The sequence below is a fragment of the Capra hircus genome, chromosome 21 (genome assembly GCF_001704415.2).
Source record: "Capra hircus breed San Clemente chromosome 21, ASM170441v1, whole genome shotgun sequence".
Lineage (NCBI taxonomy): Eukaryota > Metazoa > Chordata > Mammalia > Artiodactyla > Bovidae > Capra > Capra hircus.
Genome location: NC_030828.1, coordinates 68,519,509 through 68,545,752, shown reverse-complemented (window position 1 = coordinate 68,545,752; position 26,244 = coordinate 68,519,509). Strand labels below are relative to the sequence as shown.

At 61.6% G+C, this 26,244-nt stretch overlaps 1 protein-coding gene across 5 annotated transcripts; it reads right to left on the bottom strand.

Moving 5' to 3' along the window:
* TEX22 (testis expressed 22) lies at positions 338 to 18,468 on the bottom strand. Of its 5 annotated transcripts, none has more exons than XM_018065869.1 (4): positions 18,191 to 18,468; positions 15,998 to 16,222; positions 3,586 to 3,717; positions 338 to 3,505 (listed from the first exon to the last, which is right to left on the bottom strand). In XM_018065869.1, the coding sequence occupies exons 2-4, from the start codon at positions 16,157 to 16,159 to the stop codon at positions 3,326 to 3,328; spliced, it is 474 nt and encodes a 157-aa protein (XP_017921358.1). In that variant the 5' UTR covers positions 16,160 to 16,222; positions 18,191 to 18,468; the 3' UTR covers positions 338 to 3,325. The 5 variants fall into 5 exon arrangements, 3 of the variants coding, with proteins under 3 accessions (XP_017921358.1, XP_017921357.1, XP_017921360.1); XM_018065868.1 differs by having other exon boundaries at positions 15,998 to 16,214; XM_018065871.1 differs by having other exon boundaries at positions 15,998 to 16,214; positions 18,237 to 18,468.

The window sequence follows — 26,244 nt, the reverse complement described above, 5'->3', positions numbered from 1 at the left end:
GGGCCCGGGCAGGCACAGAGCTGCCAGCGCCCCTCACCGTCCAAAACCCAGCAGCAGGCAGACGGGCGTCGCACAAACCCAGTCAACACCCGGCTCTCAGTGTTTGCTGTGATTTCTAAAAATAATCTTAAGAGAATCTTGTGAACTTCGGATGCAGAAGCATTCATCTAATTTCAGCACCGTGTTTTCCCGTAAATTTTTAAAAATTTGAAAGAATTCTACAGTCATTCTGTGGTTCCATGTACCCTCACTTCTCTGCCTGGGCCCTTAGAACTGTCGGAACCACCCTCACCTGACGTTAACAGCGTTCCCCTCGGTGATGAAATTGTAGGCGAGATTTTTTTTTTATTTTATTGCTGAATAGTGAGCAAGTATTCTCGCAAAGCCAATGAAGTAATTTTTCTCAACGGGCAACACTGGGCACTGACTGTCTGCAGCCCTTGGGAGGCCACACGGCTCAGGTACCCTGCTGGCCCTGGGGGCCTGCGCCCTGCAAATTCGGCTGGGTGCACCCCTTTCTGTTTGGGGTGTCCAGAGCGGCCTCTGCTCCTGCTCTGAGTCCCCCTGACCCTTGAGCACAGACGGGTGCCAGGGTGCAAGGGGGGCACGCAGTGCAGGGGCGTTCTCTCTGCCTGGGGGTGTTCCTGTGAGTCTGGGGAGGTGCCTTCAGGGAGGGAAGTGGAGTAAAGGCACCCTGCACTGCCCACTTTCAGCGGTGACGGGTGGTGTCCCAACCAGAGGGTGCTGCCTGACCTGTCTGCTCCCAGGCCACCTCCTCTCATCCAGGCTGCCAGGCTCCCTTAGACTCTCTCTCCTCTCTTCTGGGGGTTCCCAGACAGGCCCCTGGTGCTATTTGGGGCCTGAACGTTCTCAGCAGTGATGGGCTGTCCATATGCGCCTGAGATGTTGAGCAATCCCCAGCCCCCACCCACTCAGTGCCAGGGGCCCCTGTGGAAGGCAGAGTGCCCCTCCCTTACAGATGTCAACATTTTCCCCCAAACCTGTGACCATACTGGACTACACGGCAAGGGAGGAGTTACGGTGGCTAACCAGGTGACCTTGAAGTGATATCCTGGGTCATTCAGGTGGCCCGACATCTTCACGGGTCCTTGAACGTGGAGGAAGAGGCGGAAGAACGGAGCTCCTCTGCGGCTCTGAAGACGGAGGAAGGGGCCGAGAGCCAAGGGAAGTGGGCAGCTTCTAAGAAGCTGGAAAGGCTGGAGCCTCCAGGAGGAAGGCAGCCCTGCCCACACCCCACTTTTAGCTGAGACAGGTCCATTCCGGCTTTCTATAGAATCTAACGTCCATGAATTTGCATGAAGACACCAAGCTTGTGGAATCTTGTTAGGGCAGCAAGAGGGTGTCTTGCCAGGGTGACAACAAAGCCGTCTCCAGGCGCCGTCAGCTGCCCCCAGGCTCCAGGCACGACTGAGGGCCACAGGCTGCCTGCTGGTCCCCACGAGGCCCCCCACAGCTGCTGCTGCTGCTGCTGTGGTGGGGAGCACCGGGTGGTCAGGGGGAGACTGGTGCAAAGAAGAGGCGCTGAAACCGCTTGCAGGGCAGCGGGCCGGCCAGCCCAAGGCTGGACCCACACCACCGACCGTGGCCTATGGAGAACCCCCAGGCGAGACCAGGAGACATGGCCGGGAGAGCCCAGCAAGGCCCAGGTCTTCAGTGAAGACGTGGGGTCCTCTGCGGCCTCTGGGGCAAAGGACTCACAGCACTTGCCACCTCTGTCTTAACTGCCGACACTTCAGCTTGGGCTGGAGGGAGCCCTCCCAGCCGGCATGCAGAGTGGCCCAGAGCAGGTTCTGGCCCCTGACACCTGCCCCCCCACTTTATCAGGGGTCCTTGAGGAGGAGGAGAAAGTCATGAGGCCCCCGGGGCCCTGTCCAGACCTCACTCCACTCCTCTCCAGACACCCCACCATACAACCACTCACCACGCCCACAGTCCCTGGGCCCCTTCCACGCGCCCTGGGGATTCCGAGAAATCCACAGGCCTAGAACAAGAGTACACTCAGGGGACCTCAGAGAGTGCGGCCTGGGGGGCTAGCTGTGTGATCTTGGACGGCTTCCTGGAGGAGGAACCTGTGCTGAGCCTTAAGGTAAAGCAGAGCAGGAGGCTGGGATGGGCAGCTAGGTTCATCTCAGCAGCCGGCTCTCTGAGCAAGCGAGGCCAGAACTCGAGAACTACCCACATCCTGGGCCTGGGGGTGGGGTGGACCACCTCGTTTTGCCCAAAGCCCCCCTCCAACCCACTGCCCCCGTCAGCCCCTAGCTGTCAGTTAGTCACCAACTGCAGGAGATGAGCCGCCCAGTGCCAGCCTCCTGCCGCCCTGGGGCTGGGCTCCTGTGACCCCCTCCTTGCTCCCCTTCTCCCACCTCCCATGGCTGCCAGCCTGGTCTCCCCAAATGCAGCCCCATGTCACTGTCACCTGCAGCTCAGAAGCCTCCTGTCCACCCCCGAACTTGAGGCAAAGGCAGACACCACGGCAGGCCAGAGCCAGCTCCTCACAGCTACCCCGGGCCTCTGCCCACCCTTCCTCCGGGGCCCTGGTCCACCTACGCGCTCCCTGTGCAGAGAAGGGACAGCGCCACCTCCTCCAGGAAGCCTTCCTCTGTGTGGGAGCTGCCCTGGCCCCTGCGGCCTCTGGCCTCCACATCACCTCGCCTCCCCGTGGGCCTGCCCAGGACCGGGTACTCCTGGGCTGGGTGGAGCCAGCACCAAGCAGTTCAAACATCCAAACCTCCACCCTGCTGCGAGAGTGGCCCCCGCTCACTGCTCCACTGCCCTCGTGCACGCCTGCTCAGCTGCCTCAGTCGCATCCAACTCTTGCGACCCTGTGGACTGTAGCCCGCGAGCTGGCAGGCAGGTGCCCAGTCACCTCAGGGGCCAGGCTCCCCAGCTCAGACCCCTTCCACCTGGGCTGCTGACAGCTGTCCGTGAAGCAGGCCCGGAAGGGGAGCTGCTGGAGCCTCACGCCCTCCCAGGCCACCCACCGCTGCTGGTCCCAGGAGGATGGCCCTGCTGGGGACAGGCACCCTCTGCTGGCAGCCCCGGGCCCATCCTGGAGGGCCACTCTACCCTGTCCCCTGACGCTCCAGGTGGCCTCTTGGAGGCTGGGCTGGTACCAGTCACCCCAAACCAGAGGTGACCTCCAAGGGTCAGTGTCCTGAGGAGGGGCCAGACGTCCTCCCAGGCCTGTTTCCGTATCCCGGGCTGGTCGCGGCTGCCTGGAGGGCTACAGGGCGGGCGCAGGGCCCGCCTCCCCAGCACCCGCAGGAAAGACACCGGAAGACAGAACGCTGGGCTGAGTCGGCTCTTAGGAGGGCGGCGACCTCGAGGCCGGGGCCTCCAGAGCCACGTTGTGCCAGAAGGGCTTGCTCCGGACCAGGAAGGCTTGGAAGGCGTTGGCGGACTCGGAGGACCTCGGCGGGTGGGGGAAGAGCACGTCCTTGTCCACGTCCTCGGACACCAGCTGGGCCACGATCTGCGCGAGGTCCTGCGGGGAGGGCGGGGTCAGGGGCGGGGCCGGGCCCGGAGGGGAGGGGCGGGGCCCGGCGCTCCCGCGCTTCCCCGCACCCTGCAGGAGGGGGGCGCCCCCGCGACGCCCGGCTTCTCGCTGCGGCCCAGCACAGCCCGCCTCCGGCGCTCATCTATGCTGACGCTCCAGCGGCGGCGGCTCCGGCGCCAGCTGTCCTGCGGCTCGCACACCTGGGGGACAAGGCAGGGGTCTGCGCCGGCCGCACCCGGGGTCCCGCACCCGCCAACCCTCTGCGCTCCACACAGCCACCGCAGTGCCGGCGGGCGGGCAGAGCTTCAGCACAGCTCTGGGGCTGTGTGTGGCTTTCGTCAGCGGCTCGGCGCCTGGACACCCAGGCCAGCACCTGTCCCGCTTCCCTGTGTGTAGGTTGGCCCCCTGGATGTTGGGGGCCATTACAGCAGAGGTCGTAGCCCTCCGCTAGTGCCCCTTCCTAGCTGGGCACAGTCGGCCCACCCTCTGGGGAGGCCCCCGGAACAGGAAGTCAGACTGTGGGTGCCTCGAGAAAGACGGGGCCCGAAAGTCAGTCTCGTCCCAGGCCCCTCCAAAATGCCCACAGAGAGGCGTTGGGGGAGACGACACTCAGGGCTCCACAGGCACACGGGACAGGCCCGGAGGCATCCTGCAGGACCCGCACCCCTGCTCCTGCCCAGGTGGGCTGTCCCTGAAGGGCTCCAGAGCCCCTCCCACTCTGCCCAGCCAGGGGCCAGCTGGCTGCCTCCCTGCAGGGTCCCGGAGGTCACCCTCGGAGTGCCATGGGGGCTGGGATAGGTGCCATGCTAAAAATAAAAGGAGGATTAAGACAAACTCAGTCCCCATTCCTCAAAAACCTAAAAATAGAACCACCGTATGACCTAACAATCCAACTTCTGGGTATACATCCGAAGGAATGGAAAGCAAGTCAAAGAGAGACTTCTGCACTCGTGTTTGGAGCCACACTGTTCACAGTAGCCAGCACGTGGCTGCAACCCAGACGCCCATCAACGGATGAATCAGCCTCGTGCGGCCCGTCCATACACCGCATAAGCTGCAGCACGGGTGAACCTCGGAGACCCGGGCGCAGAGAACGCACGTCTCGCGTGCTCCACGCGCGGGAGCTACCTGGAGTCGCCAGGTTCGCAGTCGGAGCACGGCACCACGGCTGCCCGGGCCTGGGGAGGAGCGGGTGCGGTTTGACGCGGACAGCATTTCAGAGCTGCAGCATGGTGCAGTCTTCACGGTGAGGTGAGCGAATGTTCATTCGGGGTTCTCCACGGGACAGAAAAACCCAAACGAGCTTCTTGGCCAACCCAGTGCTTAACACCACTGAACCGTACACTTCAAAATGGTCAGGATGTGGTGGGGGGAGTGGACGCTTGGAGCCAGAAACACACACAGAAGGAGGATAGCGTGAGCAACACAGGAGAAGGGAGAGAGGACCGCCCAGCAGAGGCTCGGCCAGCAGGAGGAGCCGGCCCAGCTGACACAGAGTTTGACCTTCTTGCCTCCAGACTGAAAACCAATGCATTTCTGTTTTTTAAGCAAAAAAAAGGGAAAGAATAAAGCGAAGTCCCCAGCCCCTCTTCCCACTCTACATCGAGAACCCTGGCAGCCTGGCTAAGCAGCCTCTCCACCTAGGAGAGGGGAGGGGTCCTTTCCGGGGAAAAAGACCAGCCCCAGAGAAGAGCCCTACAGAGCCGGGGCGTCCAGTGCAGAGCAGCCAGAAGCCTGCCCGATCGCCCCGCGACGTTCGAGACTGCTGGCGGGGCTGCCCCCGGCACACGGGGCCTCCAGCCAGCCCACGGGCCCGCCCCTGGGTGCAGACAGCAGCCTCCACGGACGAGAAACAGGGGAGAGCCCCGGCGGGGGCCGAGAGGCTCCGCCGGGAGTGGGAGGGAGCATGCCGCCTCCCCACGCCCGCCGCCTCCTGGACTCCACGGACTGTGAGGCAGAAGAGGACAGAGCAAAGAGGGGCTGCTGCGTGGGCAGCCCACCGCCGTGACCGAGGCCCACGGCGCCAAAGGCGGCGTCACAGGCGTTCCCTCTGAAGTGGGGCGGGTCCGAGGATGCTGGTGGCGCACGGGGGTTGCCCACGCGGCCCGAGGGGGGCCTCCTGTGACCGTGTGTCCACCCGAGCACAGCCTTCCCGGGGAGACCTCGGGTGGTGAGAGGCACGGGACGACCCACCGACCTCAGCCTGTGAGCAGACGGACAGAAGTCGGCTGCCAAGCCGTGTGTCACAGAGCATCGTCACAGCAAAGACTAGCGACGGGACCGGCAACAAACCCCAAAACCAAGGCGAGGAAACGCGAGGAACGGGAGAGCCAGGCGTGCAGGCCCGACAACCAACAACAGCGTTCAGAGAGAACAGAGGGGCCGCGCGCGCGCACGCACGCACACGGGCGCGCGCATGGACACGGGCGCGCGCAAGCACACACCCCCTCCAAGGGGCAAGGCTCCAGGCTGGAAGGGCTCCCACAGGACCGAGGGGAGACAGCGGGGGACATCTGAGAACCAGGCGGAGAGAAACGGGCACGTGGGGGGGCAAGGAGCTCCCAGGGCTGGGAGAACCCAAGGCCCCAAACTCCTGCAGGAGGGCGACTTCCCGCTAGGACTGCCACCCACCCAAGTGTGCAGGCAGAACAGAGTACCTTCAGGACCGTCCAGTTGGAACTGAGTACCTGCGGGGCCTCCAGAGGAGCTGCCAGAGGCAGGGAGGGGCCCCAGCCCACCCGGCGGGAGCGACAGCCGGGGCCCGGGGCGCCAGGTCATTTGTGAGACAAGGGCCACAGCTGTGCTGGAAGTCTGGGAGGGGTCAGAAGACGCAGAAGGGACGGGACGGCGCCATCGTCACCTCCAGGAGACGCAGTAGCTGTCTGAGAGGTGACGGTCTCGGCGGAGGGAAGCTGCCCACGCTCGGCTCCGGGCCAGGGTCGCTGGGGAGCAGGCGCAGCGGCGTACGGGGAAGCAGGACCTGCGGAGAGGCAGGTGTCTGCGGATGGGGGAAGGCAGCGAGCACGCGTTCCTGGGACAGGAGCCTCCACTGAGCCCTCAGGGCCGGCGGGCGGCTCTTCTCAGCTCTGTGCTCACGTGGGGTATCGAGAGTGGCGCACAGCTTTACGAGGAGAGACGGGCATTACGGAGTGGAGCGACCTGACGGCACGCACAGGGGCCCCTGTGCTCACCGACAGGACAACCGTCACCAACAGCGGCCAAGCCCCAGGCCATGGGCAGAAAAGACCTCCTCGTGGGCCTGCCTGGTAACCCGCACCAGGAGCTCCCACGGGCAGGGAAGCCGGAGCGGAAGGGGACCCGATTCTCAGGAGGGGACAAGGAGGACTCCCACCAGCCACGAGGGAGGCCAGCGCTGCCTCTGAGGACACAGGGCAGCTTTAAATGCTGGAAAATTAGGGGGAAAGCCCTGGAACAAGGGACCGAGCAAATAATTAAAGAAGCTAGGAAAAAACAACAACGAAAGAGGTCCTCTCAAAGTTTAAAAGGAGAATTAGGAAAGACTGGTGAGTAAATCAGAATGGAGAAAAATACGATGGACAATGGCTGAAAGCCGGTTTTTTGAAAAACCATTAAAGCAGAACAGTCCTCACGCCACCAACCACCTCTGCCATGTTTGCCACTGTTTCCGTGTTTACTGCCCATCTTCTCTTCTTTCTATTGAGTATTTATTTATATTGGCTGTGCCCAGTTTTAGCTGCGGCCTGTGGAGTCTATTAATAGGTCCCTGGCCAGGGATCCAACCTGGCCCCCTGCATTGGGAGCACGCAGTCTTAGCCAGCGGACCACCGGGGCAGCCGTTTCTCCTAATGAACTATGCATGTCCTCAGACTCAATGTACTTTTCTCCTCAGTTTTAAACTGTCTTCTCTTTGCTCTTAGGCATCTCTTCACACGTTTGGTTGGTAAACATTTGTATGTTCTACATGTTACAAGTATTTTTCCCAGACCGTCCTACACCTCCATTGTGTCTTTGTACCAGCCTCACACACAGCAGTCAGGTTTGCTGGGGTTTTACGTTAGGGTTTGGCCTAGCTCGGGCGTTTCCCCCTTGGACTCTCAGCACGGCTCCCGTTCTCCCGGCGCTTCTGCGTTTGGTTTTAACTTGCAGCTCGTGTGTGTGTGTGTGTGTGTGTGTCTGACGAGTCGGTGTGTGTGTGTGTGTGTGTGTGTGTGTGTGTCTGTCTGTCTGTCTGACGAGTCGGGGGGTCTAGATGGATGGCCGGTCACCCCAATACTACTCACTGAAAAGTGTGTTCCCCACGGGGAAATTAAACTCCAGGATTCAACCTGGACAGTCTGTGCAGGCTTCGAGCCCCCTGGCCAGCTTCCATCCCAGCGCCACGCAACACTCTCTGCTCAGAGCAGGCGAGCCAGGCCCTGCTCTTCTGTTTTAAAACTCTTGCCTGGTTTCTTTTCCAGGTAAAAAAAAAAAACAACTTCAAATCTCTGATTTTCCAAACTCTGCAACCACAGTTTCCTTCTGCACATTTCTGAGCCCTGAATAAAGGAAGCCCCTCACACGGGCACCCCGCTGTCTGCTCCTTTCCCACCCACCCTGACCCCGGAGCCCATGGTGGCTGGCCGAGCCTGGCAGCGACGTGCCTCTGAACTAACGCAGACCATGCGCAGCCTGCCTCCTCCCCCCCGAGAGAGTACCCCAGGCTCCCCCTGCGGCCGTCTGCGTGTGTCGGAGCGGTGGGGGGGGGGGCGCACGCGCCCTTTGCAGCCCACTCTGACGACGGCTGCCTCTGACTCGAGTTAATCTGCCGCCCCTCCTGCCACTGTGTCTCCGGCTTTGCTGGCCTTGCCCATGTCAGGGCCTTTCTCTGCCCCCTTCCTCTGGCTTGATCGGGTGTTGTTTCTAGCCCACGTCCCCTCCACTTGTTCAGAGGCGCTCACTTCCCAGTCTTGTGATGCCATTGAAACTTGTGGTGCCCGCTCACCCAGGTCTCCAAGGGCTGCTCAGCCAGCAACAGGGACCGAGGACTGACTTGCCAGCCAGACCGGGGAGGCACCTTCAGCTTTTCTCGAGCTCCCCTGTGACTGCCTCTCTCTGTGGTGTCTTGGAATAACCTCACAAGAGGCTCTGAGCCAAAGCCACCCAACTAAGCCACTCCCAGTTTCCTGACCTACAGAAACTGGGATGAGAATATTTATTACTGTTCCAAGCTACTGATGCTGGGAAAGACTGAAGGCAGGAGGAGAAGGGGACGACAGAGGATGAGATGGCTGGATGGCATCACCGACTTGATGGACACGAGTTTGAGCAAGCTCCAGGGGCTGGTGAAGGACAGGAAAGCCTGGCGTGCTGCAGTTCATGGGGTCGCAAAGAGTCAGAGATGACTTAGCCACTGAAGAACCACCACCAAGTGACTGCGTATCTTTTCTCTTTGATGCGGTCCTCGCAGCCCCGACTTTGGTGCAAGCCCCGTGAGCTGTCTCAGCAGCATCACGGTGATGGCCGAGCTGCCGCTTTGGGAAAGACGACCGCGGTAGGCTCTCTGGCGCCCCTTCACCAGGTTACAGAAATGTCCATTTCTTCCTACCTATTAAGAATGGACAGTTTTTTATTTTTTTCTCCCAAGGAAGGAGACTGGAATATATCAACATTATTTTTCTACACCCACTGAAATAATCATGTGATCTTCCTCCTTTTGCTAATGAAGAAAATATTTTTTGCTTTAAAAAAAAAAAACTTTTTGGCCACACTGCAGGCATGTGGCTCCCCAAGCAGGGATCAAACCCTCGCCTCCTGCAGTGGAAGTGCAGGGTCTTAACCACGGGGCCACCAGGGAAGCTCAGAACATGACTAGGAGATTTCCAATCACTTCATCCATGGGCCACAGTTTTCTTGCATTCATGCAAGTCCGTTTATTCAGGGCATGGTCACTGAGCGCCTGCTATGTGCTGTGCGCCCTCCTGGATGCTGGGGGCAGGGCTGAGGAGGGCGGAGGCCCTGCAGTCCTGCACGGGGCTACCCTCTGTGGTCGCGGAGTTTGCCGCGTGGTTGGATTACTTCTGGATTTTTCAACCTGTGCTTCAGTCAGAGGGCATCGCTCCTCTCCTTCCCCCGCCTCGTCAGCCAGCACGGGTGCCAGGGTGACGCTCTGGGCTGCGAGGACCGCATCGACGCAGAGGATTCGCTTCTTGGGCGCGTGGACACCTACCCACAAACCCTCGTTAGGGAAGGTCTGGGCCCACTTTAGCGTCTCCTTTGCTCTTCGTCTCTTCAGGGTTCTGAAAAGCCCTCTGTGACATGGATTCAGATCAGCAGGGCTCAGGGTCTCTGCTGTCCCCCCACCAGGCGAGACTGCACGGCGACGCCCCTGCCGCGTGCGTGCTGCCGCCCCGGGGATTCGGGTCCCACTGGCCTTGGCTGTGCCTGGGGCAGCCGAGCCGCCGCAGGTGGGGGGAGGCCTGTGCCCACCGCAGGGAGACCTTGCTCCTCGCCAGGCCCTGCCAGTGGAAGGGCTGCCCCGCCCCAGCCTGGCCTCAGGCACACGTTTTGTTCAGAACTGGGACGGTGACACTTGAGAACACGCACAGGAAGGCCTATTTCAAACCCCGGGAATCCACGATCCAAAATGAACAGGGCCATACTTGCTCCCAGTCTTTCCCCCAAGAAACTGTGGTGACCTGGTCCCGGGCAGGCTCCTTGACAAGCCCACGCACGCGGAGGCCGGGCTATGCGACCGGAGCCCCGGGGCACAGAGCGCTTCCTGCAGGCGGGCTCCGGGGGCTTGGCCCGCGAGTGGCACTGCCTGCTCGCAGCACGGGAGCCGCTCGAGCCCTCACCTGGGGAGGGGCACGGGTGGTCTGGGCCGCGTGCTCCTGCGGGGCGGCTGGCGTCTAGGCTCTGTCATCCGAGGGGCGCCGGGTCCCCGCGCGTCTTGCCAATGCTCTGGCCTCCCGCATCTTCATGAGTTTCATCTATTGCCCTGATATCAAATACCTTTCACTTTCTTCTGACTCCCTTTCTGTGAAAGGCCTGTGCCTCCGGGGGACCATCTGCCTCTCCTGCAGGCATGTGTGCGCGTGTGGCGTGTGCACGTGTGATGTGTGCACGCGTGATGTGCGCGCGTGTGATGTGTGCGCCCACGGCCCGCCTGCTGTCCGCTGTGTCAGGTGGCCCTCTGAGCCTCACGCGGGTCCTTTGTGTGGGTGGTGGGGGTTGTCGGGGCAGGGATGGACTTGGGGCTTCCTCGCAGTCTTGCTGTTTCCTATGCAACCTGCTGGCCCCGGCTGCCCAGGGCATCCGTCCAGCCCAGACTGGCCCCGAGCCCTGCAGGGCCAGCTCAGCCTCACTCAGCCTCTCTCCTGTCCTGGAACTTGCGCTCAAGTTCCCTTCGGCCTCCAGCCCTAACTCCCCGCCCACCATTCATCTGAGCCGCTGGGCTGTGTCCTCAGTTAACTCCCCGGGGCCAGCTCCGTTACCAGCCCTTCCTCCAGGGCGGGGACGGGCTCCAGGAGGCGCCACCTCTGGGCCCGGGGGAGCTTCCTCGGCTTCCCGCTGCTCCCTGCGTTAGGCACCGCCAGATGGCCTCTCGCTCCTTCCCTTCCCCTCCCTTTGTTTCTTCACTGTGATAAAATGCACGGAACGTGAAATCGGCCGCTTCGACCATTTTTAGGCGTGCAGCTCACTGGCGTGAGCGCATCCAAACTGCCGTGCCGCCGCCAGGACGTCCAGGGCTTTCCGTCGCCCAGACCGAGACTCTGTCCCCACGACTCGCTCACTCCCAGCCCTGCCAGCCCTCGCCCCACTCGTCTTCTCTTTCTCTGAAGCTGACGCCTCGAGGGGCCCCGCGCGCGGCCCGCCTGTCCTGCGCTCTGCTCGCCCCACTCCGCACCATGTCCTCAAGGCCCGCCCACGCTGTGTCCCGTGTCAGAGCGTGCTTCCTCTGGAGGGCTGAGTTACGCTCTGCTCTGTGTTTTTACCGCCTTCGTCTGTCCAAGGACACTTGGGTGGCTTCTAGGTTTTGGTTATTCTCCAGTGCATCCCCCCTGAGAACGTGGATATACAAGTATCTGTTTGTTTCTCTGCCTTGGATTTTTTTCAGCTGTTTACGCAGAACTGGAATTGTGGGTCACACCACCCTCCTGTGCTCCACTTTCTGAGGGAACTCCATCAACTGTACCATTTCACACTCCCTCCAGTGCGTGAGCTTCCAGTTTCTCCACACTCTTGCCAGCACTTGTCCTTTTTAAAAAATCATTATAGCCATCCTAACAAGACTGAGGTGGTGTCTCACTGCAGTTCTGATTTGCATTGCCCTGGGACTAATGATGTTGAGCATTTTTTTCGTGTGCTTGCTGACCATTTTGTGCATCCTTGGAGAAGTGTCCATTCAAGCCTTTTAGCTATTTTTGAGTTGAATTCTTGTTTTTTTTGTTGTTGTTGGGTTTTGAAAGTGAAAGTGAAGTTGCTCAGTCATGTCCGACTCTTTGCGACCCCGTGGACTGTAGCCCTCCAGGCTCCCCCGTCCATGGGATTCTCCAGGCAAGAATACTGGAGTGGGTTGCCATCTCCTTCGGTTCTTTAACTTATATGCAGAGCACATCATGCAAAGTACCAGGCTAGGTGAATCGCAAGCTGGAATCAAGATTGCCAGGAAAGGATTAACCTCAGGTAAGCAGACGATACGACTCTAATGGCAGGAAGTGAAGAGGAGCTCGAGTCTCTTGGTGAGCGTGAAAGAGGAGTTAAAAAGCTGGCCTGAAACTCAGCATTCAAAAAACTAAGATCATGGCATCTGACCCCATCACTTCGTGGCAAATAGAAGCGGAAAAAGTGGAAGCAGTGATAGCTTTTGTTTCCTTAGGCTCCAAAGTCAGTGCAGATGGCGACTGCGGCCAGGAAATTCAGAGATGCTTGCTCCTGGAAGGAAGTCTATGACAAACTGAGACAATGTATTACAAAGCAGAGACATCACTATGCTGACAAAGGTCCACATAGTCAAAGCTATGGTTTTTCCAGTAGTCATGCACGGATTTAAGAGCTGGTGCATAAAGGAAGCTGAACGCCGAAGAACTGATGCTTTCCAACTATGGTGCTGGAGAAGAATGAGAGTCCCCTGCTGCTGGGAAAGACTGAGGGCAGGAGGAGAAGAGGGCAGCAGAGGATGAGACGGTTGGATGGCATCATCGACTCAGTGGGCTCGGATCTGAGCAAACTCCGGGAGATCTAAGCGAGGACAGAGGAGCCTGGTGTGCTGCAGTCCGTGGGGCCGCAAAGGCCTGACTGGAAAGGCTGCCCCTACTTCTGTGGTCATAGGCTCCCCAGTGGCTCAGATGGTAAAGAACCTGCCTGCAAGGTAGGAGAGTCACGCTCGGTCTCTGGGTGAGGATGATACCCTGGGGAAGAGAATGGCTGCCCACTCCAGTATTCTTGCCTGGGGAATTGCATGGACAGATGAGTCTGGAGGGCTACAGTCCATGGGGCCACAAAGAGCCAGACACGGCTGGGCGGCTAACACTCCATGGCCACAGAGGGATCTTCCCAGGGTTTCTTCTACCACTTTCTAAAAATGACTGTTTTTATTTATTTGGCTGCGCTGGGTCTTGGGTGCAGCATGTGGGTTCCAGTTCCCTGACCAGGGATCAAACCTGGGCCCCTGCATTGGAAGCACGGAGTCTTAGCCCCTGGACCACCAGGGAAGCCTCTTAACACTTTTATGGTTTATTTTTTGTGCATTTAAAACTTCGACGCCTTCATCCTGGTACTGAGTGAGAGGTGTGCCTACAAGTCCCTTTCTTCTAGACAGCTGCGCACTGTCTCAACATTTACCGAAACATCCACGGGACTGCCCTGGTGGGCCAGTGGTCAAGACACCACGGTTCCACTGCAGGGGGCACCAGTCCCTCCCCAGGCGAGGGGACTAAGATCCCGCACCCCCTCATCCCCCCTCACAGGTTTGAGACGGCATCTTCAGTTTACACCAAGTGTCTGCACACACTGGAGGAAGTTTCTAGATCTCCTGTTCAGCTCTGCTGTCACTCATGACAGGACAAGACACTATAGTTTAATGACTGAAGCTCTGTGATGGGGACAGGACACTATAGTTTAATGACTGAAGCTTTGTGATGTGAATTCACACCTGTTAGAGCTACACCTGTGTTTATTCTTCCACGTGACCAGTTTGCCCAACTGAAGAAAGGGACGATGCATGTTTACCAACTCGTACCATTACTGAGAGTGGGCTGTGAAACGCCGGGGAGAGCCCTCCGTGCCAGTGAGTTGTGCTCTCCAAGAACATGGTGTCTGCCCGTTGCCAAGCCTCTTGGTAATGCTCCGTGGTGTTTCAAAGCTTCGAGCAGGTCTGCGTTATCTCCTGTCAAGTCTCCTGTTGTCAAGCGTGCCTTTCAGTCATTCGTCTGCCAGCACCTGTCTGCAAGGGCTGCTCATTTCCAAGCGGTCGCCTGCAACCCCTTCCTGCACCGCCTCTGTGGACGGGCTCCCGTGCACCCCCGGCACCGACGGGGTGCAGGCGCGTGGCTCCCACGGTGCTGGCTCCATGCCCCCTGCTCGGCTGCTGGGCCAGCGCGTCTGAGAAGGCGCGGGTCACACGGGACGGCGACCCACCTCCAGCTTGGCTCTGACCCGCCTGGCACTGTGGTTTCTCGACTCTTTTTTTTTTTCCAGGTGTCTTGCTCTCTTTCACGATAGAGATCTCAGAATGTCTGGTGCCCTTGGCTGTTCCCTCGCGTTTACCGCAGGGACTAAGAATTGATAGCAACATTGGCGGGCTGGGGCCTGGCCACCGGGGCAGCTTCGTGTTTCGGCCGCCCCCTACCACGCAGCTGAGAGCTGACCCTCTGTCCTGCCCGCCCCAAGGCCACTCACTGGACAGGGGTTGCTATCTCCTGTAGGCCGGTCCTCCCGCCCAATCCTGTGCCATGGGTTCTTGCCTTTCTCAGGGTCCTCGGCAGCCATGTTGGTGGGCCTGCCGGGAGGCGGACGGGCACAGGCGTGCCTGGTCTTCTGTGCGAGGCCCTCTGTCTGGGGACCGTCGCTGTAGGGGGGGACTGTCTCCTCAGACCTGGGCCTCAGCCCGAGGACACTGCCCTGTGAGCACATGTCCCCCAGCGCGGGCTCGGGCCGCGAAGGCCGGGGCAGAAGGGACTGGGGGGCCGACCTCTGTCAGCTCGGCTCGTCCCAGAAAGACGACGAGGTCCCGACGTGGGGAGACTGGAGGAGGAGCTTCCCTGCCAGGGCACAGCAGGGAGGGACAGAGAGGACGAGCAGCAGGACAGCCGGAGTGAGCAAGCGCACCCGCGGGGCCACGGCCAACGGCTGACGCTGCCCGAGGGCGGGGAGCAGCAAAGGGAAGAGGCAGGAGGGTACCACAGGGCGGCCAAGGTGGGGCACCCAGTGGGACTCCCTGGCCCCAAGTCAGAAACCTGGCAGTCTGAGGAGAGGGGTCTGCACCCCTTCTCTGCCTCCCCCAGGACCCCCTCCGCTGTGCTGCCTCTCGGCCTCGTCCCCACGCACCCCTCCCCGACAGCCACCCCCACCTCTCGGAACTGCAAAGGCAGCAGGTCACCCCTGCCCAGGCGTCACCCGGCCCCTCCGTCTGCAGGCCCCCCGTCCAGACAGAAGCCCCACCCTGGCCCCTCCCAAGGAGTCCTCGCCCCGGACAGGCGACATGCTTGTGTGTTTATGTCTTAGATGGCCTGTCCCGAGAGACTGGCCTCATAGAAGCCAAGCGGTGGCTGGCTTCGGGCGGGGGCGCGGCTGGTATGGCACCCAAAGCCCGCTTCCCTCCTCCCCCGCCTTTCCACAGAAACCCAGGGCCTTGCAGACATGGCCGCAGGCGGGTTCAAGCACACGGCCGCATTAGCGCCACTGGGCCTACCCTGCCTCAGCCTGGATCCATCAGGCCTGGCTTTGACACTGACGCACAGGGAACCGTCCGGAACTTCTGGGGGCCTGGCTTCCTTTGCTTGGGAAGCTGCCCCCTGTGCACGCAGGGCTGCACGGTGACCAGACAGTAGCCCACCCAGCCGGCTGGGGCGAGACGGGCTCCTCCACACTGGGGCCAGCACCAAGCAGGGCCTCCAGGAGCGTTTCGGTCATGATTTTGGTGGACAGGTGTCCTGCTGACCGCCCACCTACCTGGTCAGGAGGACATCGTCCCGGCTGTGTGCAGAGCCTCCCCTGGCCAGGCGCCCTCCATGTGGCGGCAGCTGGGGTTGCGGTGGCCAGCAGAGGTAGGTCGCCCACAGCTGCGGGCGGCTGGGAGGGGCGCGCCCCCCTTGGTGCGCGCCCCCCTTGGTGCCCTCCCACCTTGGTGCCCGCCCCGGTCTCTGGGGGAGAGGATGCTGACACCCTGCACGGCCCCCAGTCCAGCACCTGCCTGTTATCAGATGCCCTCTGGCCCTCCCCGGGCTCCAGAGGCCCCCTCTCCACCCACACTCCCCTGCCAGGACCCAGGTTTCCAGAGAGGAACCCCCTCTAGCTTACCCAGTCCTGAGTCTGCTCCTGCTGACTGCTGCTTTGGGCACCTGGTGGGCCCCAGGCCATCGCTGGACTTGCTGGCCCCGAGGGCTGCCCCTTCTCCTGGGAAGGCTGCGACTCTGCCTTCTTCCTCGAGAGCGCTTTAAGCGAGCACTCCCTGCTGTCCATCTGCAGACCCCTGGGCGGCTGGCCTGCACCTCTGGGGCGAAGTCCCCACAGCTACCTGGGTCCCTCAGGCAGAGGAAGGTCACAGAAGATATTAAGAAGAGGTGGCAAGAATACACGGAAGAACGGTACAAAAAAGATCTTCACGACCCAGATAATCATGATGATGTGATCACTAATCTAGAGCCAGACATCTTGGAATGTGAAATCAAGTGGGCCTTAGAAAGCATCACTACAAACAAAGCTGGTGGAGGTGATGGAATTCCAGTTGAGCTATTTCAAATCCTGAAAGATGATGCTGTGAAAGTGCTGCACTCAATATGCCAGCAAATTTGGAAAACTCAGCAGTGGCCACAGGACTGGAAAAGGTCCGTTTTCATTCCAATTCCAAAGAAAGGAAATGCCAAAGAATGCTCAAACTATCGCACAATTGCACTCATCTCACACGCTAGTAAAGTAATGCTCAAAATTCTCCAAGCCAGGCTTCAGCAATATGTGAACCGTGAACTCCCTGATGTTCAAGCTGGTTTTAGAAAAGGCAGAGGAACCAGAGATCAAACTGCCAACATCTGCCGGATCATGGAAAAAGCAAGAGAGTTCCAGAAAAATATCTATTTCTGCTTTATTGACTATGCCAAAGCCTTTGACTCTGTGGCTCACAATAAACTGTGGAAAATTCTGAAAGAGATGGGAATACCAGACCACCTGACCTGCCTCTTGAGAAATCTGTATGCAGGTCAGGAAGCAACAGTTAGAACTGGACATGGAACAACAGACTGGTTCCAAATAGGAAAAGGAGTACGTCAAGGCTGTATATTGTCACTCTGCTTATTTAACTTCTATGCAGAGTACATCATGAGAAACGCTGGACTGGAAGAAACACAAGCTGGAATCAAGATTGCCGAGAGAAATATCAATAACCTCAGATATGCAGATGACACCACCCTTATGGCAGAAAGTGAAGAGAAGCTAAAAAGCCTCTTGATGAAAGTCAAAGAGGAGAGCGAAAAAGTTGGCTTAAAGCTCAACGTTCAGAAAATGAAGATCATGGCATCTGGTCCCATCACTTCATGGGAAACAGATGGGGAAACAGTAGAAACAGTGTCAGACTTTATTTTTTGGGCTTCAAAATTACTGCAGATGGTGACTGCGGCCATGAAAATAAAAGACGCTTACTCCTTGGAAGAAAAGTTATGACCAACCTAGATAGTATATTCAAAAGCAGAGACATTACTTTGCCGACTAAGGTCCGTCTAGTCAAGGCTATTGTTTTTCCTGTGGTCATGTATGGATGTGAGAGTTGGACTGTGAAGAAGGCTGAGCACCGAAGAATTGATGCTTTTGAACTGTGGTGTTGGAGAAGACTCTTGAGAGTCCCTTGGACTGCAAGGAGATCCAACCAGTCCATTTTGAAGGAGATCAGCCCTGGGATTTCTTTGGAAGGAATGATACTAAAGCTGAAACTCCAGTACTTTGGCCACCTCATACGAAGAGCTGACTCATTGGAAAAGACTCTGATGCTGGGAGGGATTGGGGGCAGGAGGAGAAGGGGACGACCCAGGATGAGATGGCTGGATGGCATCACGGACTCGATGGGACGTGAGTCTGAGCGAACTCCGGGAGATGGTGATGGAAAGGGAGGCCTGGCGTGCTGCGATTCATGGGGTCGCAGAGAGTCGGACACGACTGAGCGACTGAAATGAACTGGGCTCAGCTTCCAGCCACTGGCCAGACAGTGCTGGGTGACCTCAGCCAGTGAGCCTCAAAAGGGCCCACCCCCTTGGGTGCCCAGGGTCCCCCTGCTCCTGCATCCGCTTCCCTCCGCACGGCACCCCAGGCCGGGGCGGCTGCAGCCACCGCCCTGCCCCTGCCCCCTCAGCCTCCCCCAGGAACGCCCCCTCTCCCACCGCGGCTCCAGCTCCTCGGATGGGCAGCTTCTCGGGACTCTGCCTGCGGGCAGCACGACCAGGGGAGAAAGGAGGGGCCCCCACGCAGCTCTCCCCGCCTGGTTCTTCCAGACCCCTGTGACCTCACCTCGACGCCCGGCCACACCCCAGGGCCCAGGATCCGTGCCCTTCACCTGCACGACTACGCGCGACGCGGCCGCAGCAGACGGCAGCCCGCCCGTCTCCACTCCGCGGAGGGGTGGCAGGGCAGGGGTCAGGGGACAAGACAGAGGGTCAAGGGGAGGGAGCCATGGGGAGGCGCGGGACACATCGGGGGCACGAAGACCGGGAGAATTGGGGCCCACCAATGGCGGGGCACACACTCCGCAGGGGGGGCGGGGCCGGGGGGGCCCGCTGGCTGCTGCGGGGGCACGGAGGGAGGGGGCGGGGCGGGCGCGCTGGGGGCGGGGCGGGCCCATTGTGGCGGGCGGGCCAGAGGGCGGGGCCCGCGGCGGTTCCGGAAGGCCCGCGACGGCGTAGCCGAGCCTAAGGAAGCTTCCGCCCGGCCGCTTCCGCTTCCGGCTCGTGGCGCGCCTGCGCTCCGGCCTCAGTCGTCAGGGGCCGCCCGGGCTTCCGCTGTCAACGCGGACGCTGTCCCGCCCCGGCGTCCATGACCCGGAGCTTCATCTCGGGGCCGCGAGGGAGTCCCGGCCTCGCGCTGCCCGGAGGGGCACGCCTCGGGGATGCCCCCCAGCTGTCCGCGCCCCGACCCCCCCGGTCCCCTTGGGTCCCCGCGACGTGTGGGGGCCTCGGAAGGTCGGCCCGCGGTGCCTGGACACCGGGCGGCGCCCGCGCCTGGACGGATGGCGGGCCGAGGCTGCTCGAGAGGAATCACACAGCAGGCGAGGGAGGGCCTGGGAGTGCTCCCCGGGTTTATTAGTGTCGCATCAGCACCTTAAAATAGTCCACGTGGTCACATACGTGACAGATTAGAATCTGTTTCCCAAAAACGCTATTTACATTAATCCTGTTTTCCATTTTTAAAAAAGAAAACAAAAGCTAGCAACACGTACATCCTAGAAACCAAACAACGCACAAAGAACTGGACGGGGTCTGCAGGGACGCACAGTGGCACCCCCTGGCCTGCAGCGTCACACCCCAGGGAAAGGGCCCCCAAGCCCGGCCCCGCAGGCCCTTGCCAGGCACGCAGCTTCCTCTCTGCCGCAGGATAGGAGGGGTCTCTAGAAGGAGATCAAAGGACACGTGTAGGGGTCAGGCAACTGGCTTTTGGGACAAGCGCTGCAGTCCTGTCATGAGGAACGCGTCCTGGGACGAAGGCCAGGCAGGTCTTGGTGTCTGCCAGCGAGGACAGCGCAGCACAGCTGGCCCTGGCCGCTCTAGCCCTGCCGCCCCTCTCCTCCCTGAGCTGCAGCCATGGGACCTGGGACACTGGCCTGCGTGTCCGGAGGAGAAGGTGACCCTGGGGACTTGACACAGAGAGAAGGCAGTGGCCTGGGTACAGGGCTGGGGCTGACCTGCCATCTGGCCTGAGGGTGGAGCCTGCCCATACCGTGCCACAGGCCCGTGAGGAGCCTGGCCTTGCCCTAAAGTGACGAGTGGCTTGGCCTTTTGAGTCCCAGTGACCTCTGGTCACCCAGCCGGCGGAGAACCCCTGCTCTGCAGGGCTGCTCCTGTCCTGGGGGTCACGGTCTGGGCCCTGCGCTCCTCACAAGCTGCCCCCACACTGCCCTCCGTGCACTCACAGCTGTGCCTCAGTCACAAGCAGCTTTGGCTTCTGAGTCATTTTCCTTCGAGGGACAAAGTGCTTTTATCTGTGTCCTCAAAACAGCTCCATGAGGTAGGCGGGGGAAGTGTTGACTGTTCCCGATCAGATGATGGGGAAACCGAGGCACCAGCGTGAGCAGAGCCTGGGTCTCTAAGTCAGTCATGGTGGCTGGGGCCGTCTGTATGACCTCCAGGGCCCAGGAACAGTGGCCGGCCCAGGGCGGAAGTGCTGAGCATCTTCTTGTGGGTATGAGGACACCTCACAGCTGGATGGGATGGGACAGCCCCTTTTGCCCCTTCCTCTAAAACTAGTTCTGCAGCTGGAAAGGGCGTGTCACACCTCCTTTTGAGTGTGACCTCTGAAAAGGAAACTCAAGGAGCAGTACCCAGGGCCCTGCAGCCAGTGGTGGGAACAAGGGCAGGGAAACTCGCGGGCCCCCAGCAGCTGCTGGGTGTAGCCACAGGTGGACACTCCACAAGCTGCCCAAGGAGTCCTCGGCTCAGGGGCCTACACCCTCACCCAGGTCCTTCCCCTCCAAGGACCCTGGTCCAAGGGCATGCTCAGATCTGTCCACCTGCTAGGCCCAAGGCTCTTGGCCATGGACACTCGGACCCTGAACAGCCACCTGGGGGAGAAGGTAAGCAGGTAGGTCACAGGTAAGAAAAATGGACCGTCTCCCATTCCTGAGTGGGACCCTTCCTTGCCGCAGGCTGTTGGAAGTCCTGTCCTCCAACAGAGCAGGCAAGACCTGCAGCCTGTCTGGCATTTGGCACTGTTTTTCTGAGCGCAGCCTGTGTGGTTCTCAGCCCTAGAAAACGGCTCAGAGCCCTTGGGTGGGCACCCTGGGCCTGCAGCCACAGCAGCCAGGTGGAGTGGGCGGGCTCTTCCTGGGGAGTCCTGAGGGCAGGGCTGGGTCCAAGCAGGACTGGAAGGGACCCCGGCCTCGGGCCAGGACAGCCACAGCCTACTGCACAGGGAGGGGGATGGCAGGTTGACCCCCTTCCCTGGGGACCCAACCCCCAAACCCCTTGCTCTGAGGAGCCTAGCCTAGACAGGCGGGGGCCCGGCTGCACCCTTGGCTCCAACGGGGCTCGGCCCCTGCGGTTTGGCCGCTTGCCTGAGCCTCCCTGGCCACGTTAGTGCTGCAGGTGACAGACACCTGGCTGCCTGGCCCATACACCCCCAGTCGGCAGGCGGTGGAGCTGAGGAGGCAACTGTGTTCGGGGCAGGAAGCAAAGCAGTGCCTCGGGGGCAGCGAAGGGCGCGGGGAGCAGGGGGCTGGGACCGGGCCGGCACGGCTGGCTCTGCCTCCGTCCTCAGGGGCTGCTGGGATTTCAGAAGAGCAACGTCTGTTTGGCAGCTACATTATAACATGTATTTAAAAGCATTAAAAACATCGCTACTATAAAACCTCCACTGCCCCCGGCGGCTGGAGTTCATCGGGATCCAGAGTGGGCAGCGCTGGGGCCCTCTCGGCTGGTGGGCGGGGGGCCCAGGGCGGGGCTGACAGGCCTCTGTGTTCCGCTCAGGACATCCCTGACAGAAGGCTGGCCTCCGGCCCCCAGCCCCCCAGCTCGCTGCCTGGGTACAGGCAGCCTGGGGTCCACGGGGCCACCCGCAGGACCCCTGCTCCCTGAGGAAGCAGAGTAGTCCTGGCTTTCAGAAAGGACAGGACAGGAAGGCAAGGACCCTTCTTGTTGGGGGGACTGGGTTGGGGTGGGGGGTAGTCCTGAGGCCAAAACACACCTTCCGTGATCCCGCCTGCCCTCCCATCCTTGCCGGGACATTCTGGTTAATAAGCAGAGCAGTTACGGGCTCCCGGTGGGGGCCGCCCCGTTAGGGGCCGCCCCGTTAGTCTCCAGGCTGTGAGCGCGCTCATACTTAAGACTGTTTCTCTCTGGGGTTTTAAGGGTCTGTCTCTGTGGTAAACTGAAGTGCGAGCAGGAAAGCAGCTGGGCCCTCCCGGCCGCGGCCATCGTGGGGCTGCAGAGCGGAAACTGGCACGGCCCCCCGGCAGGCGGGGCTAGAAGGTGGGCTTGGAGTGTCCGAAGATGCAGATGGGGAAGTGCTTGACATGGGAGGACCACTGGGCCGCCAGCTGGAAGAACTTGACGTCGTTCCACTCCACGCCATCGATGAGGACTGTGGGGACAAGACCGCCTGACCCGCCTGCCCCTAGCTCCAGGCCACAGCCCAGAACAAGGCTGGGGGGTGCTGACACCCGTGGGGACCCCCAGGCTCCCGGGAGACACTCGCTGGTTCTCACCAGCCCTGCGGGAGGAGGTCTGGGGCCCCCAGCTCCCCTCCTGGCCTTCCTGCCGCCTTCTCCCACCCCATCCCCATGGCCCGAGAGCCTCTCCCCAGCCACCTCAGGGGAGCTGGTGTCCACAGCCTGTCTGCCTCCGAGGGGTCTGCATACGGGGTTTGAAACACCCTCCACTTAAGCCAGAAAATCAACAGAGAAAGACTGGCTGTGGTCCACTGTGGTCAGACCCAAACCCACGGAAAAGAACTCCAGAGCTCCGTGTTTTCAACCACTCAATCACAGAATATTTTCTATAAAAATTGACATAAAGCAGAAAGGACTGAGAAATTATTTCTCAGAATTTGGAAAGCCACTCCACACACACAAGTGGGCTCTCCCAAGTGTGCTCTGAGCTCAGACTAGGTTAACATGACATCACAGCCAAACAAGCATGTCCGGAGGTGAGCTTCCAGAAGCGGCCCGGCCCGGCCCGCCCCGGTTCGCCCCGCCCCGCCCCGCCCCGCCCCGCCCCGCCCCGGTTCGCCCCGCCCCGCCCCGGTTCGCCCCGCCCCGCCCCGGTTCGCCCCGCCCCGGTTTACTTCAGTTTCCTGCTGGCCACAGGCCCCGCCCCAAGCCCCGCCCACTAACCACAGGCCCCGCCCCCGCGAGGCCGCCTCCCTCACCGCGCAGCATGTTCTGCTGGTGCTTGGCCGTGCAGATCAGGCGGCTGATGCCCTCGATGCACTGGCTTTTGGACTCCACGTCCTTGTCCTTGGTTTTCTTGGGCAAAAACATCACTAGGAGGAAAGGGGGCCGTGCTGTGCTCCTGCCGCTCCTTCAGGGCCGGGGGCAGCGCGGGGTGTACGCTCTGCCGGCCCCGGACCCCGCGCCCCTGGCCCTCCTTCCACGCGGACCCTGACCGCCACCACCCGCCCACCAGCAGGCCCTTGCCCAGGGGTGTGGGAACGAAGTGGCCCCCAGGCCCGCAGCACCCTCGGGGCCTGCGCAGCAGCCCCTCCGCCCCGACAGTCAGCCCACCGCCCCGCCTCACCCTTCTTGTTCTTCTCCTTGGTGACCACGGTCATCGACATGGTGGGCGTGGCCGCGGCCTCGCCGCCGCTGGGCAGCCTGCTGACCTGGAGAGACCGGAAGGTGCACTTCAGCGTGTTTTTGGCGGTGGGCGAGTCCTTCTTCTCGGCGTCTCTCTTCCTGTCTGCGGGCTGTGCTGCCGTCCAGTAATCCACCTGCAGCCCCATGAGCTCTGCGCCAACGCCCTGGCTGTGAAAGACGAGGGAGGCTCACCCCTCCGTCCTCAGCAGGGGACGGCAGCACCCCGGGCCGGCATGGGCAAACGGGTGCCCTCTGATGCCTGTGCTGCCCGACCTCGGGGACCACCTGTGTGTGGAGGGCCCAGGCCACCCGCCCCTCATAGGTACAGGCCCCAGGGGGCCCTGTGGTGGGCCTCCCCAACCCTGTGGCGGTCCTCTGGGGGGTTCTGCTCGGGGGAGCCCTGATGGCACCCAGGAGGGGCTGCCAACAACCACACCCACTGTATCCCAGGCCAGCTACTCACAGCCGAGTTTCCGAAACTCCCTGTGGCCAGAGCACCCTGTATTGATAGTCTGTAGTTCCGGCCCCAGGAGTGCAGGGGGCCAGGTGGGGAGACATCAGGCCAGGCCTGAAGAGTAGGGCCGCCCCCCCCGCCACTTGCCTGAGTGAGCCCTTGTTGACACCACTGTGTCCCTGGCAAGGCCACTCTGACCCTCTGCTTCCTGGCAGCCTGGGGTGTGGTTAGGGACCCCAAGGAAACACCTGGTTCTCAGCCCCATCCCTGCTGTGCTGGGGGCAGCACTTCCACGTGGCTGCGTTTACCTGGGGGAGGACAGGCCTCCGCTCACTGACGGGGAGGAGGGTGGGGTGGGCGAGGCCTCCTTGGCCGCAGGAGACGTGGACGGCGGGGTGGATGAGAGCACACTGGAGCCCGAGGGGGCCGCGTCATCTGAGTCACCTTAGGGGAGGAGTTGGGGGCAGTGCTGAGCTTCCCTCACGGCTCTGCCTGGGCAGCTTGTGGCCCTCTGCACCCAGACGTGACAGGGAGGCCAGGCAGCTATGGGCTGGGGGAGCACGTGTGGGAAGCCGGAGGAACCCCCTCCCCCAAAGCTGAGCAGGAGCTGTCAGGCCTCAGGGACAAGGGAGGCCCATTCCTGGTGAACACAAGCCCCACAGCACACAAGCACCAGGGCTGCTGCCCGCCACAACCCAACCCCCGCCGCACCCCCACCCCAGCCCAGGGCCTGGAGGACACAGTCACCTGACGTGGCCGAAGACGGCTCCACTATCCCCACCTTCACCACCTAGGAGGCAACAGGACGCTGCTGAGGGGGGCTCCAGACCGGGTGGGGACCTGTTCCCTGCAGCTGCCCACTTGCCATGCCCCCTCGCCCCCCGGAACTTCTGGGGCTGAGCCGGGCCCCAGACCCTCAGTGTGAGGGGCAGAGCTGGGCTCAGGGGAGCCACTGTCCGTGTGGTCAGCTGTGCCACAGGCCCTGGTGGAGGGCCCTCCCTCTGCAGGTGGTCTGTTTGGGAGACGCCCTCAAGACGCAGCCTGCTTTGGCTATCCTGCACTCCCAGGATAAAGGCACAGGCCCCAGAGGCCCCAGGCTGCTGGCCTGGCCCTGACCTGTGACCAGCGTTCAGGACCCACATGGCCTCCGGCAGGAGAGGAACCCTCTCCCCTCGAGTGAACCTCTCAGATCTCACACCCTGGCCTCAGCAAAACACGTGTGCGTGTGACTGGCCGGGCACAGGCAGTGGCGAGTCAGGTGCTGGAGCGAGGGAGCCCAGCCCAGCGGGGCACCAAGGTGGCCGCAGGGCCTGTGCCGTTTCCCCACGGGCTGCCAGGGGTCCCAGCCCACACTGACCGGGTGGGAGCTGTGCCAAGTGAGAGAGATTGCAACGACGACCGCGGCCTTGGGCACACGGCGACGGCTCACGTGCAGCCAGCAGGACAGGCCGAGCGGTCACCTCAGCAGCTTCCACAGGACAGCCCCAGACGCGCTCCCTCCCAGCACGGCCAGCAGCCACCCCGCGCCTGAGCAGAGTGAGCGGCAGAGGCCCTGCCACCTGCCTGGCTGCCGCGCGCCTCTCCCAGCAGATGCCCCGGCTGGAGACCCCAGTGGGGCCACAGGCTGTGGACACATAGCCGGCCGTTAGGCGGCAGCCCTGGCTCCTTGGCCACAAGACAAAGTAAAACCTTCCAACTTACAGGCCATGCTCCAGCCAAGCAAGCCTGCCCTGAGGCTCCCAGAGGACAGAGGCAGCCCTCTGCCCCAGACCCCAGGAGGGGCCTGTCCTGAGGACGGCCGGCCCTGGGTGGCTTCTGAAGAGCTGAGCCTGACACTGACCCCCGCCGCCCAGGACGGAGCCGAGGCCTGGCCCCACGCCCCCAGGCGGGCTGCCTGCTTCCCGTGTCCACTCCCAGCAGTGCCTGGGCTCACGCCCCACTCGACGCGGGAAAGGAAGGCTTCAGGGCGGGAGGGACGCGAAGGCAGGTCGTCCGCTCCAACTGAAGAAGGTTCTGGACCGTCGCATGAAGACGACGACACGCTGACCACGTGGGCGGAGCGTGGCCGCCCCGCAGCAGAGCCGCCGGGCAGCAGGATGGCGGGCGAGGAGACGGCTGCCCGGGGCGGTACTCACCCCAACGAAGGGAATGAACTTCTGGGAGGACTCCTCGTCGGGGCTGAGACAGGGAAACACACAGTCAGCCTCCCTTATGGGCAGGGCCGCCCTCTGCAGCGCCCAGCCCCACCCGGACTCATGCCCGCCCTCCCGCAGGCACCAGCCTGGACCCCTGACCGCAGGGCCCGACGACCTGCAGGAAGCCTGAATGCGTCTGCACGAGGTCCAGAGCCCCGAGGGGCGGCCCGAGGCCATCTGCTCCTCCCTCTGAGGCGCCTGGCGTGCAGGCAGCTGGCCCAGCCTGGAGCCACTCTGCCGGCCCCCCAGGGCCCCAGGAGAGGGCAGGCTGCCTGTGCCCCCAGGACGCCCTGGGAGCAGCTGGGACCACCTCCAGGGGATGGGGGTGACCGTCCCGTCAGGCTGAGACTTCCCCTCAACAATCTGGATGCAGTTGGTGCCCACTGGGGGGCATTTCTTGGACTAAGAGCTT